The sequence below is a fragment of the Antechinus flavipes genome, chromosome 6, assembly GCF_016432865.1.
Source record: "Antechinus flavipes isolate AdamAnt ecotype Samford, QLD, Australia chromosome 6, AdamAnt_v2, whole genome shotgun sequence".
NCBI lineage: Eukaryota > Metazoa > Chordata > Mammalia > Dasyuromorphia > Dasyuridae > Antechinus > Antechinus flavipes.
In genome coordinates, this window is record NC_067403.1 from 151,548,420 (window position 1) to 151,569,713 (window position 21,294).

The following is a 21,294-nucleotide window of genomic DNA, read 5'->3' on the forward strand; positions in this document are numbered from 1 at the left end:
CAAAAGGTCAGGGACTTCAAAAGAATCAGGAGAAAAGGATGTAAAGGAAGCAGATTCAGCAGTATTAGATCTTAAACTATATTATAAAGTGAGAATGTTGAAATATAAAATATATAATTTTGATTATTCTGAATTAAAATGTTCTTGTATAAATAAAACCTATGCAGCCAAGAATAGAAGAAATGCAGAAAATTGGGAGAAAACTTTCATTGACAATCTCTAAGATAGGATGTGATTGCACTGGAATATTACTATCCTGTAGAAAATGATGAGCTGTTTTATTTTTCTTTTAATGGGAAGACTTGGACTTATGAAGATACTATCCACCTTCAAAGAAACAGATGACAAGTGGAAATCAGCATAATACATTCTTACACATATGTGCATGAGTATATTTATAGATATTTATATGTATATATACACATATGTATGTACATATACATACACACAAATATATATGTATGTATATATAACCATAAGCTTCTTTAGGGTGAATGAAGGGCTGAGGAAAAGAAGAAGAGGAGAGAACAAAAGAAAATCTACAAGAAAGTACAGTGTAGTATTTATTATGTAGGTTTTCTTGAAACAGAAATTTATTGTTTCATATTGAATCTTCTCTTATGTTCTGCTGTTTTTTTTTTTCTCATTCTCATTCTGACTGATGAATTTGTGCTACAACATTGATCTCTGTAGAAATCAGTTTTTCCTTTTCAGTGAAATTGTTTTCCTTTCTGCCTTCAGAATTACATTCTTGACACTGATGGGTCTTTTGATCTGACTTCCTTTGAGACTAGATTTGAGCTTGGGTCTTCTTGACTCTGCTTGGCATTCTATCCACTACACCACCTAGCTGCCTCAAGAAGGAAGAGTTGGACTAGAAAATGGTACATACTAGACAGCATGTATACAAGAATAACAAGGACACAATATAAGAACCCCACAGGCTCTTGGAAAATTAATAGTCTCAGATCCTGAAAGTATTGTCAAATGTGATGTGAATTTAAAGATTGTGGACGGTGGAGGTAGAGAATTGAAGAAGGGCATATGTTATTCCAGTTTTCAAGAGAGAAAAGATTAACCTTGAATTTCTGGGAAAATTCTAGATCTCATTATTGAAGAGATAGTTATAGACCATCTAAATGTAGTAATCCCAAAGAAACATCATGGCCATACCAAACTACTAAATTGGATTAATATATTGATAGATAGGGAAATTCAGTAATTATATTTTGCTTCAATTTTAGCAAAGTATTGGATAAAACAATTTATATTATTTTTATGTGAAAAATAAATGTGAGCTAGAAGGTAGTATAATTAAAAAGATTCAGAACTGGTTAACTTCATTTATTGGTTTGATGTCATCTTGGAAAAAGGACTGCAGTGTAGCACTTTTGAAATCTATTCTTTGTCTTGTGCTGTTCAACATTTCCCTCAATAATTTAGATAAAAGCATAAAAGGCATGGCTATCAAATCTGTGGATAATACAAAATGCAGAGGAATAATGGACACAAAGGGTGACAAGAGTCAGGATCCCCCCCAACATGCTGATAAGCTAAAACACTGACCTGATTCTAATCAAATGAAATTTAATAGGAAAAAAATCTAAAGTGTCATCTGAATCTAAAGTCTTGGATTTAAGAAATCATTTTTGTGGGTACGAGATGTAGCAGACATAATTGAACAGCAATCTCTCAGAAAAAGACCTTGGGATTTTATTATTATTCACTCAGTATTCACTAATGTTATATGGCAGTCAAAAAAGCTATTGAACTCTTTGAGCTGTATTAAGAGGATACAAGTTATCTAGGACTAGAGAGTTGGTAGTTCCACTGTATTCTGCCCTGATGTCAACATTTGAGGAGCCAGTTCATTTCTATAAAACAGAGTTTAGGAAGGATATTGGTAAGTTGGAAAGTATCCAGAGATAGAATGACTATAATGTTCAAGGACTTTAAGACAATGCCTCAAGAGGATTATTTAAGAAAGAGAATAATAGGGACATCCAAAAGTTCATAGAAAACAAAGTCTAAAAGAAAAGCCAGTAGCAAAAGCCATGGCCTTAACTGTTTATACACAAATGCCCAATATTTATGAAATATATAAAGTGAACTAGAAATCATAATGCAAGAAAACAGTTTTGACCTTATAGCTATTTTAGAGATATGCTAAGATAAAAAACTCATTACTGGGGCAGCTAAGTAGTGCAGTAACCCTGAAGTCAGGAGGATCTGAGTTCAAATTTAGCCTCAGATATTTAATACTTCCTAGCTGTGTGACCTTGGGCAAGTCCCTTAACCCCAATTCCCTTAGCAAAAAAAAATAAATAAACTATTACAGCAATTAGATTCTTATGGGTATGCCTTATTCAAAAGAAAGATGAAACTGGGTGAAGGACTTGAAGTAGATAGGAGGTGCATGAAGAAACAAGATAAATAAAAGGGATTGGGAGTGGGATAGCAAATTGTATTAAGAAATTATTCTCATATAAATAAATCTAGGACTCAGAATGGGGAAGCATGATAGATAGCATTTGGGTGAAGTTCAAAGGAAAAAGGAAAAGAAGCAATTTTGTCATTGGAGTATATTACAGATCACCTGATCAAAAAAGAGGCAATTGATGAAGAATTTATGACACAATAAATCTAACATGGAGGAATAATTCTATCGTGGTCAGGGTTTCAATTATCTGCAAGAGTTTTGATTGATTCACTGTATCTCCTAACACACTTGCATAAATTTTAATTGTTGTCATGGTCATCATCATCATCATCATCATCATCATCGGGGAGTCATTGTTGTCTAGCTGAAGGCAAAGGAAGATTCTTTGGTTTTGCTCTATCTCTTATTTATCTGTCCCTTAATCTTTTTTTCTATGTCTTTTTCTGTCTCTCTCTGGTAGAACTGCTAATAAATTTCTTGACTTAATAATTTGTTTCTTCAAAAGATAGAGAAATCAACAAAGGGAATTTGTGATTCTTACTAGCAAGAATGAACTCATTGCTGGGGTGAGAAATGATGAGAACCTTGGGGAAGTGACTACTTCCTCTAAAAGTTTGTAATAAAAGGACAGGAAATCAAGATAGTCTGAAATGCACCTTAGTTTTCGGGAAAAAGGTTTTCAAAAGGTTCAAAGTATAATAGCTGCCAATGAACTAAAATTCTATAAGACAAGTCAGCTAAGAATGGATGGGAAATTTTCAAAAAATTAATTTCTAAGAACACAAAGGAAAACAATTCTGTTGAAAAGGAATAGGAGTCATCTGAGAAGACTAATGTCAATGGATGGAGAATTCATCAGCCAGCTTGGTTTTTAGAAAGGTATGTACAAAAGATGAAGCAAGAACAGATGTATTAAAAGGATGGTTCAATCTTGTAAAAACAATGTCTGGAGGGTTAGAGTTCAGAATGAGCTGAAAGAGGAATTAGGGGAAAAGCTAGTAACATCAAGGAGTTGCAGCTTTTTACTAGGCATTTTAAAAGAAAAATGAGACTGGATGAAGGACTTGAAAGTAGATAGGGTGGTATACAACAGAGTGAAGATAGAGCTGCTAAGTTGTTATTTCACTTCTATTTTCTCTACAGAGGACATGATTTTTGGATTAAAAAGGACAGAATGACAATAATAAAATGAGGTGGGGATTTAATGAACTTCAAGCTTAACAGCAATGGACAGTGCCCTCCCCTCAAGAATCCTAATGTAATCTTAGGCTGTAGTAAATGAGATTCAGCCCCTAGACTATCTCAGTTAATAAATAAGTGTAACTAGTATGTGTTTTTGTCTTTTTTTTTTTTACTAGAGCCCCAAGCTCAAAAAGCAAGCCCAATATCTTAGTCTTAGAATTATAGAATTTTATAATTGAGTGGGATATGGCAGCATCTAATATCCACCTGTAAAACAAGGATTAGACTTGGTTTGGAGTCTTAGGAGAAGTGCAAAAGGGAAAGGGCAAAGGGAATCACTATTTATCAAGTATCTATTATGTGAAGGAGCCTACACAAGATGCTTGACAACCATTCTCTCCTTTGAAGAAGCACAAAGGGCTTTACGATTATTCTCTCATTTGAAGAAGCAGAAACTATTATCTCATTGTTTAGAAGCTGAAAATAGAAATATAGAAGCTTTGTATCATGAGAAACTATCTAATAATCAGATGGAATGGGCTGTTCTGAGAAAGAGGAAGTTCCTCCATATAAGAGAGCTTCAAACAAAGTCGAATGACCACTTGCCAGTCATGTTATACAAGGGACAATGCTTTAGTTACGATTTAGAAGAGATGGTCAGTGAAGTCCCTTCCAATCCTAAAAAAAAATTCTGATTTTCTGATCCTAAAAACTAGAGGTTTTTTCCCTAGAGAAGAAAAGGTTCAATAGAAATATGATAATTGTTTAAAAGACAATCATACAGGGAAAAAATGTTAATTCTGTTTGGCTCTAAAGAATAGGAGTGAGGAGCAAAATTTAGGTTAATGGCAAGAAAAACTTCTTAATAACCAGAACTATTGGTTTTTTCTAGAAGATAGAAGGCTCCACTTCAATGGTCTTCAAAGCTTGAGGACCACATATTGAACATTTTGTAGTGATGATTCTTTTTTGGGGTATAGGTTGAACTAGCTGGTTGCTGAGCTTTCTTCCAACTGGTAGTAGTGTGATTCTGTTATTAAAATTAAGGGAAAACATTCTTCTATAAATTACTATTATATCAGTCAATAGAGACAGTGTGCTATATCATATGGAAAGCCAAGCTGTCGACCAAAACCCAATTCTGATGCATACTGAATGTGTGATCCTGGGCAAAGCATTTAAGCACTGAGCAACAGTAAAACTAGACTGTCAAAAAAGTATCTGCATTAAGAGAGAATTTCCACACTGAGAAGTTTTGATCTATCCTATCTCAGGCAATAGCTACTAAATTCTTTCTTCCTCTCTTAACTATAATCCCAAACTCAAAAGGAAATTCCAGGTTTTCATAGTAGAGAGGGCTCTGAAATCATTCTTAAAATAATTGCTACTAGGAAGTTGATTCTTCTCTCTTTTGTCATGATGTGGGGGTTCTTGAAGTTATGAATCTCTTCTTGAATGCAAACTGCATTTCTGTTTTCTAAGTCCATCATAAATAGGCTCTGCTGTCCCCTCCAGGTCTACAGAGTGAAAAAGTTTTAGTCACAGAAGTTCTGGAAGATCATCCATTAAATTGGAAAAGGAATACAATTTATATCAATAAAAGCATTCACACTGAAGATAATATATTTCCTTGAAGAGGAATCATATTGTGGAGCATCTTGAATTAGAGATTTTGCAGTGTGGATTGCATCATGCAGGGAATAGACAATGATTGAAAATTTTCAATCATTATCAGTGAACATTTATTGGTATTACCATGTGTAAAAATAGAATTGTGCTGGATGCCTGACCTAAGCTTGAAAACTGTTTTAACATGCGGTCCCAGCTTTTGTAATGTTCACATTCTAGTTAGGGGAAGACAAGAGCTTATCACAAAAAAAATGAGGGTTTAGATAGAAATTCAGCCTTCAGAGAGACAGATATTTGGGGTTAGATTTTTCCTATAAAGATTAGGTATCTATTAGCATTTTTTATAAATAACAGGATCCTATGATGCTTTTATGAGAGACAGCATCATCTGACAAATAAACACTACACCTCAGAGCCACAAACACCAGAGATCAAGTTTAATTTTTGATAATACTTTCTGACCCATGACAAGTTATATAATCTCACAGTGCCCAACAGGCAACTCTCTAAGACTATATGGGCTACAAAAATGGCAGTGATCACTTCAGTAGCACAGACTAAAATTGGGAAAATGCAGAGTAAACTAGCAAGGCCAATGAGCAAGTTTAACATACACATTCTCACACATATATACACATATAGTAAATATACATGTATATGCAAGTGTGTGTGTGCATATATGTATATATGTATATAGAGAGGGGGGAGGGAAGGAGGGAAGGAGAGAGAGAGAGAGAGAGAGAATATCACATAAAGATTTTTTAAAGGGCAGCTAGGTGACACAGTGGATAGAGTACTGAGTCTGAAGTCAGGGAGATTCATGTTCCTGAGTTCAAATCTAGACTCAGACACTTACTGTGTGACTCTAGGAAATAATTTAATTCTGCCTCAGTTTCCTCATCTGTAAAGTGAACTCGGGAAGAAAATGCCAAAATTTTAAATAGCAAAGCAAATATCTAACTGATGTTCATCATTGGGGGTTCTTATATCAATCACACTTCAAGTCCAGTCTCTAGTACTTGGTTGGCTAATGTCCTTTGTTTTTGAAAAAGGCCAAAATAGCATCATGGTATTGAAGTCAAGGTACAAGGTGTCTAGTTATGACTGATTAATCAGTATAAGCTCAGAAGGCTCTACCACAGGTCAGACACAAAGAGTCCATATGAACATTTGCAGTGAAGTCCCTAAATCTGTATATCTCACATTTCTTTTGAGTTACTGAAATTCTGTTTTGCTCATAGAGCACAATGCCTTCTCTGGATTCAAGCATACCACGTTGAATGGTCTTATGCCATAGTCTACCATGTCTCACAATTGATTCCAAAGGTCTTCGGAGATTTTGAGGGCACCCTTGAATTGCATCTTCTAACTTCCATATGAGCAACTGCCTTGAATGAATTTTCTGTAAAATAGTCTTTTAGGCAAACAAACATTTAGCATTCAAACAACATGCCCATATTTGTAACGTCTGTGGACTACAGATCTAGTGACAAATTACAATTTGCCTTCAATCTAAAGAACCAAAAGAGAGCCTTTGGCTTTTTTTTTTGTTCTATTTTATGTTGCTGTTATTATTATTAACAAATAAAATGACTTCTAAAAGTATTTCAAGCAATACAGATCAAATCATGCTCCAAAAAATCAGAGAAATATCCATGTTATTTTATTGGATTAGAATTTTGTGGAATTGGCGATTGTTATAAAAAGTGAAGTTCAAATAACTGGCTTGGGTCTTTGTCATACCAATATTTTTCTCTTAAAAGTAGGTTAAAAGAAATACATAAAAAGCCTTTTGAGGATTTATTGTCTGAAGAGAAAGAGAACTTTCACCTTAGAAAAGTGTGAAGGAGTTGACAGATCCATTATTCAATTCTCCCATGGTCCTTTGAGTGCTTTTAGCAAAATAGAGCTGTGAACTTCTCTTAGGATCTGTTCCATGGTTAGGACTAAGCTAAGTTAATGAAAGAGTAAGGTTGATGAGCAGGTATGTTTACTTTCAAAGATACTTCCTTTTTTTTTTTTTTTTTTAAAGTTACACGTTTACAGCAACATGAAAAATACAGGATGATGACATCTTTGCCTAAAAGAGGAAATGAACTCAAGAAATAGATACCAGGAAACACAGTTTTAGAAAACAGATAACTTTGAGACTTATGAAGAAACTTCCTTCCACTAATGTTCAAAAATTTTCCTTTAAAAAGTCATTTAGGTTAAACAACCTTCTGCAATGAAGGTTCCTATTTTTTGTTATTATTTAGACTATGTAGGCACGATGACCCAAAGAGTAGATCATGAATAAAACCTCTATTTTCTTTATGGATTAGAAAATTATGACAAAACTTCTTTCACACGAATAGATTAATTTAGCCCCCCCTTTCTTCTACTCTTGAGGTATGATTGTGATACTAACCATATTGCTGATATTATCATTTAAGTAGACTAAACCCAGGGATTTCTTCTCTTATCATACCCCAGTTTCTTTTTGTTCCTGTTTTACTGGTAATTAAGCTAAGGTAATAGCAGTTCTTCCACAAAATGATTTTCCTCTTGACGAAAGGTAGAGCTAAGGGAGAAATAGAAATGAGGAAACCAGGAAGAGCAAAGATTGATATTAGTGAGATTGGTTAAATCTTATTTTAGGTCTCACAACTACAAAATATCTCTGTTGACCAGTTCTGATTCCTCTCCCATCCTTACCCAACATTTCCTTTGAATAATATAAAATCTCAGAAGAGACTTTCTGTGTCTAGTCCATTCTTTACCTGATGAATCTCTGATACAACTAATGTTCACCTAGTGTGGGGAAAATTAATTGGGGGAGGAAGAAGAATGGATTAAGAGCCTCAACGACTGGAAGAATAGTGTCATACTCAACAGAAACAGAGAAGCAGAAAGAAGTTTGAAAAAAAAGAAAATGAATTCCTTCATAGAGTTGAATTTGGATCACCATGTGGCGATATCCAAAAGGAAATTGATGATGAAGTCCTACAGATCAATGAGATTGATTATGTCAACTTGGGAATCTTCTACATAAAGACAGTAACTGGACCCATAGAAGTTAAAGAGATTCATGAGAGAGAGAGAGAGAGAGAATCTTTGGAGAATAAAAAAAGAAGCCCTCTACTGCGCCCTGGGACACACCCAGGCAAAGGGGGCAGAATACAGATCTTGATCCAGAAAAAAGAGATTTAGAAAGACCAGTCAGATAAGCAGGACAGAGATGGAATGTGGGTAAGGTCCTATTGGTACAGAAGCCTATTTCTCTTACACAATAACTAAGCTGTTTTTGCTCTTCATGGCTTTCCCCTTGATTAGTCCAACTAAGAAAAACAGGCAGTTGAATACTAGTTTGAACACCCAGGAATTTTGGATATGGATCTCAGCTCCTCATAGCCCAGCACATGGACTCAAGAGACCCCATATCCACCCCTAGTGCAGACTGAAGCTCCTATAGCTGTTCTTATTTCATTCAACATCCTGTTACTGCCAGGGACCTTCACCTGCTTTTGAAGTCTCAAGCTCATGGCTCATTCATGGAGCATGGAATCAAAGGAAGGTCCTGGTAAATCTGTTGCCTTCCCAAACTGGAATCTCTGGCCTTAAAAACTTTAACTCTTAATTCCTGTGACCAGAACTAAGAAGTATGTCACAGGCTCTCTGGAATGCTGGTTATTCTCTAGTTTTTGGCTCAATGAGTTAGTTGGACCTGAAGCACAGATGGTCAAATGGAACATATGGAATATATACGTGTGTGTGTGTGTGTGTGTGTGTGTGTGTGTTTAGCAGTTTAATATGTTTAAAGCAGTTTAATACATTTGTTCTCTAAACATCTCATACTGGAGGGGAAATTATTAAACTCATCTGTGGTCACAAATTTAGCAAACAAGAGATTGCTATATCTTCTTCCTTGAATGTAATTTTTATATTTTTTCCTTTTTAGATGGTATCATGGTAATCTCACTCGCCACGCAGCAGAAGCACTTCTTCTCTCAAATGGAAGTGATGGAAGTTACCTCCTAAGGAAAAGTAATGGTCTGTACTCTCTGTCAGTAAGGTATGTCATATAACCAAAAAATGAGCACATTAGAGAACTTAGCAATTATATTAATGTAAAACAAGCTCTGGGCTCACTCTTCCAGAGCTCTCTATCACAAACCCAGTGAGAGCTCAGCTCTTACTTTTTACTCTCAGGATTCTAGGGTGGAGAATAATTTCCCAAGTAGTAGGGACTCATGAGCTCCATCAGCTTGTGGCTCTTATTTATTATCATTTTATATAAATTAATTCCCCAGACTTAAATAGATTTTAGAAACTGTTTGCTAAGATAATGTAATAAAAACAGTTGGTACAAATTCCCCTCCAAACTTGGAACCCACTCTCAACAATTATATGCAGAATCTAGGGAAAATTAGACTCAAGTTTAGAGAATACCAAGCAAAAGGAATAAATTATTGATGATAGAAGTCCTTCTATTAGAATTATTTTTCTATCCCTCATACCTTGACTCCTCCACGAAGTTCTCTTAGGTGTGGTGTATCTTTCTACTGAACATTTTGTAGTCCTGAAGCTGTCTTTTTTAAAATTGTGTCTAGCTGATGCTCAGCATATGATTTATATATTCCTATCATCTCTTCTAAGGATACTGTTAGAACACTGATGAAAAGTCCAAATCCTGTAACTTTTTGAAGTCCAGGAGGTTATCTTCTGGTTAACTAGGAAAGCTAAATGTTTTTCTCTCCTCTCCCCCAAAAGTGATTCTCTCCCAGGAATTTGGTTAGAAATGTTTTTTCATTCATTGGAAAACTAGGCTTTTTAATATATGAACCATAGAATATAACTGAGACTTTTCAGCTCATCCCAATATGCCTTCTTTGCATTGTTACTTCCTTTCCTCTAATAACTTTTACTACTTCCAAACTGATCAAAAACTTCTCAAGCCTAATCTAATTCCCTGGATTGATTGATTCACTAAGTATGGTCTTACCTGGTTAATGTAGTTACTTTAAGTGGGATGGAATGATTGATTCAATTGACATTCTCCTGCACCTTACATTTAGATCTTCTTTATTCTCATTCTTATACCAAATCTGCATTGCTATTTTTGGACAGCCTAGTCAAGGAGTTCTCAAACCTGACTGGTAAAACAGCCAAACTATGCTTGTTCACTCTTTATAAAAATGATACCAGTGACAAAAGCTACATTTTTAAAGAGTTATGTCTGCTCAATACTTTTCAGAGAATTAAGCAGTTTAGAATTCTTTCTACTCAGAGATTTATTTATTAGATTGAAAATGAGATGTGGAAATGCATATTTAATCTGAATGATAGTACATGATGATAGTCTCCAAATGTTGTCAGCCTTTGCTTTATTCTATATGTAGTATGAACATTCTAACCAAACATGATGGGAGCTGCATTAGGATAAAAGTGTTTTATTGTCTTTGATGATGAGAGTTGGAAGACTGATCTTTTTCTTGAAGGTAATGTGGTACAGTAGAACAAAAACTCTCTAGAGGCAGAGGACTAGTATTCAAATCTGCCTCTATCATTTCCTTTAAAAGCTTGGGTAAGGCACTTACCCAAATACCTTTGGCTTCAGGTTTCTTCACCTGTAAAATGAAGCATTTGGACTAGTTGATGCCCTTAATGTATAATCCTTTTCAGTTCCGTGAGGGCCAAGGAGTGAAAATTTGCAGTATCACAATCTTATCCCTTTGTAGAGTTCAAAGAGGAGAAGGTTAGGAGTCCACTTTTAAAATCTTTAGAACCACAATTAGCAATAAGTTGGTGAGAGAACAAACTTGAACAAGATCAACTTTTTAAAAAAATACTAAGGTTTCCAAACAACTTTCCTCATAACAATCTTTTAAGGAAAACATTTCAAGTGTCATTATTCTCATTTCATAGATAATCTTGAAGTGTCAGAATTAAAATTATATTCCATCTCTTGTCTCCAAGTCCAGTGCCTTTTGCAACAAATCACTCTGCCTCTTGCAATCAATTAATCAATAAAATTTCTGAAGCACCTATAATGTTCCAGGCACTGTGTAAGTATTGGGGATACAAAAAGAGGCAAAAGGCACTTCTTCCCTTCAAGGAGTTTACAATCTGAATGAATATATAAATCATCATTAATATTCTCAATGTATGTCAGTGAAGACAGTCACCCATCATATAGGTGGGGGGAGTAGACATGCCCATTTCATTTTCTGTCTCATCGCCCACCTGTGAGGACCCTTCAGAGAAATTGGGTTATGAATGAAGGCACAAGGGAGATTATCCCCACTGAATTCATCCAAGAGAAAAATTGGGTTTTGCATATACTCTGAAAAATAGAATTTGTCTCTTCCTTTGGAGGATGGGGCCTGCCCTGAAAAAATTCAACCATTGTCACAAATGTCTTAGATCTTGGTTAGTGATGATTGGATTTGTGTCAGGATTATAAATTTCTTTTCAAAATGATAAATTTCACATAAATAACAAATAGATATAGATATAAATAGATACAGAGATAGATAAAGATATAGATAATGAGTGTTTTTCTCTTTCAGAGCCAAAGAGTCTGTCAAACATTTCCAAGTAATATACACAGGCTATTCATTCAAGTTTGGTTTTAATGAGTTCTCAAGTTTGAAGGAATTTGTCAATCATTTTGCAAACCAGCCTTTGATTGGAAGTGAAACAGGTAAGCTCTGTGTAAATGGGAGGCTTGTAAGATATTGTTTGAGAGATAAAGAAAGAAGTGGGTATATAGGAACCCAAAATTTCATAACTAATGATTTGTCACCTACATTGGTCTTTGAATATGTGAAATTTGAATTCATCTTCTTTGGTCTCAACGGGCAATTATTATTTTGTTACTAGCTTTAAATCAGAAAAACTTGATTTCAGTTCTGACATCTCTGTCTTATTTTCCTCAACCATAAAATGGGAATAATAATAGAACCTAGAACTTAGCTCCTAGGGTTATTGTGAGAATCAAATGAGATATTATTTATAAGAAAAAAATAGCCATAAGATTTGACACAATAATAACAGAAATTATGTAGATACTTATTTTCTTCCCATCCCCCACTTCAGGTAACTCCAAGACTAAACTGAAGAGCAAGTTCAGATTTGTATCAATGAAATGATTCCTCATCAAGAAGCGCTTTGTAGCACAAAAATTATAGGTCTATTAAAAGAAAAAAAGTCAAGTTTAGAATTTTATAATAGAAAGGGTTATTATCAAAAGTTTTTTTCTTTAGGTAGGATTAAGTGAGTAAAAGATACCCAGTATTAGGGAATAAAGTGTGGGAATTCCCTCTAGAAATAGAGAATACAGTATCTCAAAGTCTCTAGGAGTTGTCTGGAAGGTTAAGTGATTGACCTTTGTGATCACAGAGCTTGCATGTGTCAAAGATAGGACTGGAACTCGGACCTGACCCCAAGACCAGCTCTCTGTAACATAGGCCAATAAAAACCTGAAATAGCATTCATTTGACTCTATTTATCATAATAAGATAAGGAACAGTGGATATAGTACCACATCTGGAGTCAAGATGACCTGAGTTCAAATCTGGCCTCAGACATTTTCTAGCTATATGACCCTGGGCAAGTCATGGAATCCTGTCTTCCTCCGTCTCTTCATCTGTAAAATGAACTGGAGAAAGAAATGGCAAACCACTCCAATAGCTTTACCAAGAAAACCCCAGATAGGTCATGAAGTCATATCTGAAGAACAATTGAACTATAAAAGAAGAAAAATTATAAGATAAAGGCAATCTGAGATATCTATGTTAGAGACCCCACCTCAGAATTCTGCACAGAGAATACATTCAACAAATATTTGTGGATTTGATGACTCAGTAGCACAGAAAAACCTCTTGTTAGTGAAGGTATATTCTTTTTTATTGATAAGGGAATATCCACAGGAAATAAAGAAAAAACAGTGACAAGATAGTTTTGGGGGTTCTTTATAATTCTCTATCTTCACTGACCATTAAAGAGCTATTAAATGGGGGGAGGGGCGGAGAGCTAACATTCATTTAATAATTCTTTGTAGTCTTGAGATACAATGCAGTTTTTGGATTTGTGGGTCTTTTGTTTGTTTTTCATTCTATGGGGAAAATCATCCCCATTGCCTTAATCTTTCCTCCTTGATGCTATTTTTTGATCCCTTCATAATTTACATTGCTTCCTCCTGAATCTTTTTGGGGAAGATTAAAAAAAACTCTTTCCATCAGTAAGTTTCAGGGATTTTTTAGTTCAAAATTAAATGTAAACTTCTGAGCGTCTCCTTTCTAACTAATATCCAAGAACATCATTTATAACAGATTTCTCAGAGTAGGTTTAATGTATATGCTATGTTTTCTAATAAAGGCCCTTAAAATGTTTATAATAAATTCATTTTGTCAGCAAATTCAACATTTGAGGTATAATAATAATAATAATAATAACATTGTATACCAGTCATGTACTTTAAGGTTTGCAAAACACTTTACCCTAATTTTATCCCTATTTTTTCCCTAATTTTATCTTAATAAGAATCTTGGGAGGTAGGTGCTATTATTATCCCTATATTACAGATGAAGAAAATGAGGCATACAAAGTGACTTAGCTGGGATCACACATCTTAGAAGTGAATGAAGCCAAATTTGAACTTATTCTTGCTCACTCCAGCTCCAGGCCTTCACAAGGACGCCTTATGACACTAAGCTATTTCTTTTCTCTTCTTCCCTTGTGTCCTGTTCATTACAATTGGTATCTGGTGAAATTTAATATTCATGGCCCAGGTCCCTGCTGAAAATCCATGAGTGCCTGATTTAAAAGCCTGAAGCCAATTAGGCGGAATTCAGCCAACTATAATCCCCCTTTCCTCTGCCAGTACAGCTAAAACTGGGAACAAGTTGTCAAAGTCATGCCAAAAGAATGTCCCGTTTTCCTCCCACTCTTAGCAATTACTTCAAAGAAGCAGGATTCTGTGGTGAACTGTATAGGTCATCATCACAAGTGATGGAGTAAGCACTGGGTATTACGAGTGGTGATTAATGGAACAGGCAATGCCTCCTTTAAGATACATTTTTGGTGACATTCAGTATTCAGTATTCATCATGTTAAATAAGCTCCTATTCAGTGTAAAATACAAAATCATCTAGTCTTAGACTCTCCTCCTTTGCAATTAAAATGTAAGGAACATGAGACATGGAGTTCTGCTAGAGTATTCAGAATCATTTTCTGGAATGGAGGAAGTTTGAGATAGGGAACAGAAGTCACCCTACTCTATGCAATATTAGATTCCCTCTAAAGGAAATATTCTTAACTTAGAGATTGTGAACTTTCCTTTTTAAAAGTATTTCAATAACTGTATTTCAATATAATTATTTTTTCTTTGCATTTCTGTTTGTTTTATCTTATTGATTTGAAAAAATTAATCATAAGCAAGGCTTAACTAGACTCCCAAAGGGGTCCATGACATAGATAAAGTTAAAGATCTCTGGGCTAGAGCACTACCCCAACTCTAGGAGACTGAAGAAATGCCATAAATAAGGAATCCAAGCAGCAGTAGAAAGATGGTGGAACCAGTGAGGGGTGTAGTTAGAGAAAAGCCATAAGAAATATAAGAGAAAGGATACAAGACGACAAGTTCAAGGGAGAAAGGCTGGATAAAAACTTGACTTGCAAGCACATATACAAAGAATATTAAAAACATGGAAAACTGAAAACCCAGAGAGATAATCGAAGATTTGAAACATAAAAATAGAGAAGGGAATGAAAACTTGGCAAAAGCAAAATGATAGAAGAACATATAAATTCTATGCAAGCTTGAAGATAGTATGTGAAGATATAACATAAAGCTCATGGATCTCTAATAACAACATGACAAATAAAAAAAAAATAAAAACCTGAATACTGTCTTGCAAAAAAAAAATACAAGAAAACCATTTCAAACTTTTTAGTCTATATAGTAAAATACCATTTGATCAAATCAACGGATCTCTGCTTGGGAAAAAAAAATTGAAACAGCAAGGTATTAATGATTGGATTTCACAGTTTTAATAATAAAATAATAGACAACAGTTTTTGCAAGAAACTAGGATACTTTCAGATACAAAGGAAATTAAAAAACAAAGGAAATTAGAATAACCCAAGATTAATCTTCAACTATGAGATTCAGAGGAGGAATGTAATAAGATGCTCCATAAAGCAAAAGAGCTAAAATTGCAATCCAAAACATATTGTATAAATCTGAGCCTAATCTTGATGGAAACAAATAGACCCTTAATAAAATATGGACATGAATGGAAAATTTAGAAATAAGAGAAAGAGCTTCCACTGAAATACTCCACTAGATAGTAAGTCTCTAGTCTCTTAATAAGACTAAAAGATATGGGAAAAAGCAATGCAAGGAAGGATCTGGGATATCAATAGTAGAAAGAGAGTTTCTCTCTAAAAGAAGAGAAGAAAGATTACTCCAAAATAACATTTCCATGAGTGGGAAAGGAAGAAAGGAAGAAAAGAAGGTAAGAAAGAAAGAAGGAAGGAAGGAAGGAAGGAAGGAAGGAAGGAAGAAAGGAAGGAAGAAATTTAAGTAAATTTAACAAACTTGGGATAGGACTGATAATGGGAAAGGGAACAGGGAAGAGCCTATGGGGGTTATCATCAAAGTAGTAAAAGGAAAACCAGTTATATGGGCTAAAGTATCAACTTTGAAGATGAAGGAATAAAAATTGATACCAAAGAAATAAGTGAGAATAAACACAAGCCTAATAACAATTTTTAAAGTGAATAGACTAAAGAAATACAATGAAATGACATTCAACAATTTCAACAAAAACAATCTAAAAACAAAGATACACTTAGAATGAAATGAGGAGAACAAATTAAAATATATTATATATCAGGTTATTCCAAAAGAGCAGGAGTTGCATCATGTTATCAGACAAAGTAAAAAGAAAATTTCTCAATGTCAAGGGAGACAAACTATATTATACTTAAATGGACCATAGATAATGAAATAATATCAGTACTAAAGGTACATCCATGAAATAGCATAGTGTCTAACTTAATAGAGGAAAAGCTAACAACCATAAAAGGATATTGAAGTTAACATAACTATAACTATTATAGCAGACTTTAACTTTCCTTTCTTAAAGTTGGATTAATCTAGAAAGATAGACAAAAAAAAAAGGAAAATATGGAATCGAATAAACTGCTGAAAAAGTTATTTCTAAAAGACTTATGGCATTCTCTAAATGGAAACATTAAAGAATATACATATTTCTCAATATTATATTTGCAAAAATAGTCTATGTGCTGAGACATAAAGAAGTCATAAATAAATGTTAAAAAGCACCAATACCATGCACTTTCTTTATAAAATATAACAATAAAATGAAATTAATATTGGAAGCACAAGCAAAAGAAACAGATGAAAATAGAAGTGATAATGGCATCCCAAATAATGAAATAAAAAGCAGAAATCACAGAAACTATCAATAGCTGTGTGAAAGATTAATAATAATGAAACAACATGCCAAAATTTCTGGAATGCAGTTAAGGCAGTCTTTAATGGAAAAAAAATTCTAAAATTTTCGTGAACTACCTAATCTACTGCTTGAGTAATCTTTCTTGTCTTTCTCTGTTTCTCTGTCTTTCTTTGTCTCTGTCTCTGTCTCTCTGTCTGTCTGTCTGTCTGTCTCTGTCTCTCTCTCTCTCTCTCTCTCTCTCTCACACACACACACACACACACACACACACACACACACACACCTATGAAACTTACAGCTTTAAAGAAGGCAAAAACCATTAGATCTGATTCTGGGCCTTTAGAAAATATTCTAACTGAAATTTTTGATGAAGACAAATTAATTCAGAACACAGTTCAAGTTGCTTTATATTTTCACTCTATATTTGTTTTTATCTTTAAAATGAAAGTTTGAAAAAGGCAAACAGTGTTCAGAAATAAGGGTGCTGACGTCAGTACAATCTCTGAATTATGTTGCCTCTGAATCTGAGTAAATCACTTAGACCCTTTGGGCCCCAGCAACTGCTTCTGACTAGAAATTGTAGAACAAGTACAGCTCTGCATTGATTGAGGAAGTTTCCTCATTGGTAGTTCCTTATACCAGGTTGGGGGAATGGGATGGTGGGGGATAGGAATGAAAAACAGAAAAGAAAAAAATCTGCAAATTAGGGAAGGAGAGGATTAAATGATCTGTAGGATCTCTCCCAGTTCTGACAATCTGTATTCTAATCCTTTTTTTCTTAACTATGGACTATATTAAATCATTCCAAATTTCCAAAAGAAGTGGCTGTTAACAAAATTTACACATAGTAGAATTCTTCAAATTCTTGAAACTTCATTTTAAAGTAAGGAATAATTACAAAACAAATTTTCAGCAATAATTTAAACACATAAAATCAATAGGGGCTTTCTCACTATTAATGCTTTATTATTTTGTATATACTGCAGTACAGTTTTTAATTTATTAACTGATCTGTAATTTAAGCTCTTCCCTATTTATACAAAGCACTCAAATACTCAAAAAATCAAATGAAGGTGAACCAAAGGGCAATGATGAGAAATATGGGAGTATATTTGAAAATATTCATACAAAAGATCTAAAGTCAGGCTCTTGCTCTTTAATCACCCAGTCAGCATTACAAAATAAGAATTCAAATCAACTATTGCATAGCTTTGGATTTCCCTCTTTTCACTAAAACTTCTAAGCTAAGAAAATTTAAATTGGATTTTTCTTTAATGATGAACATTTTCCAATCTTGAGATTCTGATCCTTGATTGAAGGAAGTTACTATCATAATTACTGTACAGGGTTCTATCATAATTCTCTTATAAAGTTAAACTCTGCCTTCTCTGTGACACATACTTACTTTAAAGGTAGTATGATTCAAAATTAATTTTACTTTAAGACTATTATAGTACCTCTGGAAGTGATTGGAGACTGAAATTTTCCACAGTAAAAAATAGTTGGTCTTGTATTTTTCCCCTCCTCCATATCTAAAAAATAGAAGAAAAACAATTTTAAAAGCCACTTAAATAATTAATTGTCTCTAATTCTTCCCAAGGGGCACATAATAAAATGCATTGAGTTATTATTCTTTTGTGCACATTCAGAAAATATTGTAACATGCTTTATATAAAAAGTGAAGTGCTACTTGAAAAGCAGATCTCATAAATCATAGAAGGAGACATAGATAGAGTATAGGGAGAATTTTTGAAGCTTTAAATAAAGGAATTTATACAGGGTGTCCTAAAAGTCTTTATGAAGATTTAAAGATACTAAAGCTTTAAGCAATGCATGAAAAGAGAAGAGCAAAATGAATGGGTACAACAAGAAAAATTTGACTTGTTTCCAATTCTTCAAACTAGTAAGATTGCACCAAGATTTTTGGGCATGCTCTATTTGCATCGAGTGGCAAAAAGATGCCAGTGGAAGGTGCTAAATTGTAAGCAAAATGCTTTTTTAGACCAAGTGAACTATTATTATTGGGCTTAAATAATCTCTGAATCCTTTCATTCTCATAATACATCTGTTTAGTCCTTTCAGACAGGTCCAATTCTTCCTAACCCAACTTAGGGTTTTCTTGTATAGATATTGTAGTAGTTTACCATTTCCTTCTCCAGCTCATTTTACAGATGAGGAAACTGAGGCAAACAAATTTAAGTGACTTTCCTAGGATCACACTCTGGCCAGATCTGAGCTCAAGAAGATGAGTCTTCCTACTGTACAGGGCTCTATCCACTGTGTCACCTACCAGCCTATTTAAGAGGAATAGCTAACATTAATATAGCACTAAGTAATAATCAACAATAGTAGCACCATATTACCTCTATGATCAAATATGAAAAACTGTTGTTTGGCTTTTGAAAACCGTTATCCCTTGGACCCTTCCTACTTTTCCTTCTTAGATCTTAATCTTCTCCTTTCATTTGTTGATTCAGTGACTTGCTTCTTAGTTATTCCTCATTCTTGTTGGGTATTTTCCTTAGCTGTCCCCCATGTCTACAATGTCTACAATTTCTGATTTTCCTGACTTCCTTCAAGCTTCAGTTAAAGTCCTATCTTCTGCAAGAATCCCAGTCCTCCTTAATCCTGGTGCTTTCCCTCAGAGATTATCAACAATTTACTTTGTATATATCTTGTTTATATGCTGTTAGACTTCGAGCTCTGTGGAGATGAGAGGGTTTTTTTTTTTTGGGGGGGTTGGTTTTGCCTCTCTTTATATTCCCTATATTTAATACCGTGCTTGGCACACAGTAGGTGCTTATTAAATGTTTATTGACTTTTAAAGTTTTATTTCTAATTATTTCTAAATAAAACTTCCTAAATTTTATTTAATTCTCACAATTCTGAGGGAGTTATTATTCCCATTTTATAGATAAAACTTGATGTTTAGATTAAGCAACTTATCCAGGGTGACACAGTTCAGGCTTTCTTGGTACTGCTCTACATAATTTACTATGTGTTCTCATATGCCATATGCCATGGGAATAATGCAAGGAGGGATTGGTTTGAAGCCAACAAAACTGAGTCTGACTCCACCATCTAGTAGCTATAAAACCAAGTGGTCACTTCTTTTAATCTCCCTAAGTTTCAATTTCTCATCAGAAAATGAGGACATGCAATATAACTTACATATGTACTGCCACTGTGTAACTCACACAGTGAAGCCTGATCCTGATGCAATTTGGACTTCTTGTTACTTTCCAGGCCACTTTTCTAGGATGTAGGAGGGAGGGAAACAAAGTTGAAAAAGAAAAAAGTCTAATAGGGAAGATAAGACATGCATACAAATAAAGGTGAAACAATATTAAGTACAATATGATAAAAACAAAGGAGATTCAGAAAAAATTGCTGGGACAAATATGAAGAAGAAGAGCTTATGTTTCAATGGAAGAGAAGTGAAGGAAGAGTAGGACTGGGGTAATGCTACATGTAGGAAATTGCCTAGAACTGGCTTTGATTAAAGTAGATTTCAGCAGGAAGAGATGTGGAGGGAGGTCCTCCTGGGCATAGCTACCTTGCGTATCTTGATGCTGAAATATAGGGCAAGATGAGATTGAGTAATACCTAATGAATAATTCAGTTTGGTTGGACTGTACAGAGCTTGTGGCAAAATATGACTGGAAAGATGGGTTTGAGTAAAACTGAAGAAGTTTTTTCAAAGGAATTTAGATTTTGTTTTAGAGGCAATAGGGAGAAATGAAGATTTTTTTTCATCAGAGGCATTGAATCTTCACAATTCGAAATTATTCTTATAGCTTAATCAAAGATATATATTGGAAAAGAGAAAGACTACAGGCTTCAAGAGCAGAGAGAAGGCCTAAAAGATCCCAGTCAAGGGCTTGAATAATGAACAGAGAGAAAAGACTTGGTATCACTAAAGAATCATCTGAATTTTATACAACAGAATACAACAGAACAATAGGTGATAAATGCACTAATCTAGATTCTGTGAACTGACTTTCACCAGCTCTCCATATTGGAAATCTGCCCAGTCTATGAATTATCACATAGGATCCTTATCCCTCAGTTACATAAAAATCCCTTTTCAAAATGAGTATGGGACAGTTAAATAGTTCAGTGGAAAAAGGAAGAAGAAGAAGAAGAAGCAGAAGCAGAAGAAGAAGAAGAAGAAGAAGAAGAAGAAGAAGAAGAAGAAGAAGAAGAAGAAGGAAGAGGGAAGAAGGAAGAAGGAAGGAGGAGAAGGAAGAAGAAGAAGGAGGAGGAGGAGAAGAAAGAAAAAGGAGGAGGAGAAGAAGAAGAAAGAAGGAGGAGGAGGAGGAGAAGAAAACGGAGAAGAAGAAGGACAAGGAAAAGAAGGAGAAGAAGGAGAAGAAGACAACCTAACCAAAGACAATAAATGGCTTTTCCCTTTGTGGTGTTTAATACCACTTGCCACCATTATTTAAATTATTTGAGGCATGAGTTGGGTTTCACAATAGAATTCCAAATAATCCTACTTGATCAGACTTTCTAGGTGATCTGAACTGCTTACTCCTCTGGATTCCTATTTTTCTCATTATGAAAATGAAGGTA

At 34.4% G+C, this 21,294-nt stretch overlaps 2 protein-coding genes across 2 annotated transcripts in view; one reads left to right on the top strand and one right to left on the bottom strand.

Moving 5' to 3' along the window:
- Positions 1 to 21,294, top strand: part of DAPP1 (dual adaptor of phosphotyrosine and 3-phosphoinositides 1) — a 58,797-nt gene that overhangs the window by 18,534 nt on the left and 18,969 nt on the right. The window contains exons 2-3 of the mRNA XM_051965241.1: positions 9,192 to 9,305; positions 11,803 to 11,936. Of these exons, the coding sequence (XP_051821201.1) occupies positions 9,192 to 9,305; positions 11,803 to 11,936 (248 nt within the window). The remainder of the gene's footprint in view (positions 1 to 9,191; positions 9,306 to 11,802; positions 11,937 to 21,294) is intronic.
- LAMTOR3 (late endosomal/lysosomal adaptor, MAPK and MTOR activator 3) overlaps positions 17,120 to 21,294 on the bottom strand; it is a 43,680-nt gene continuing 39,505 nt past the window's right edge. The window contains exon 7 of the mRNA XM_051965242.1: positions 17,120 to 18,251. Coding sequence (XP_051821202.1) covers positions 18,154 to 18,251 — 98 coding nt within the window. The 3' untranslated portion in view covers positions 17,120 to 18,153. The remainder of the gene's footprint in view (positions 18,252 to 21,294) is intronic.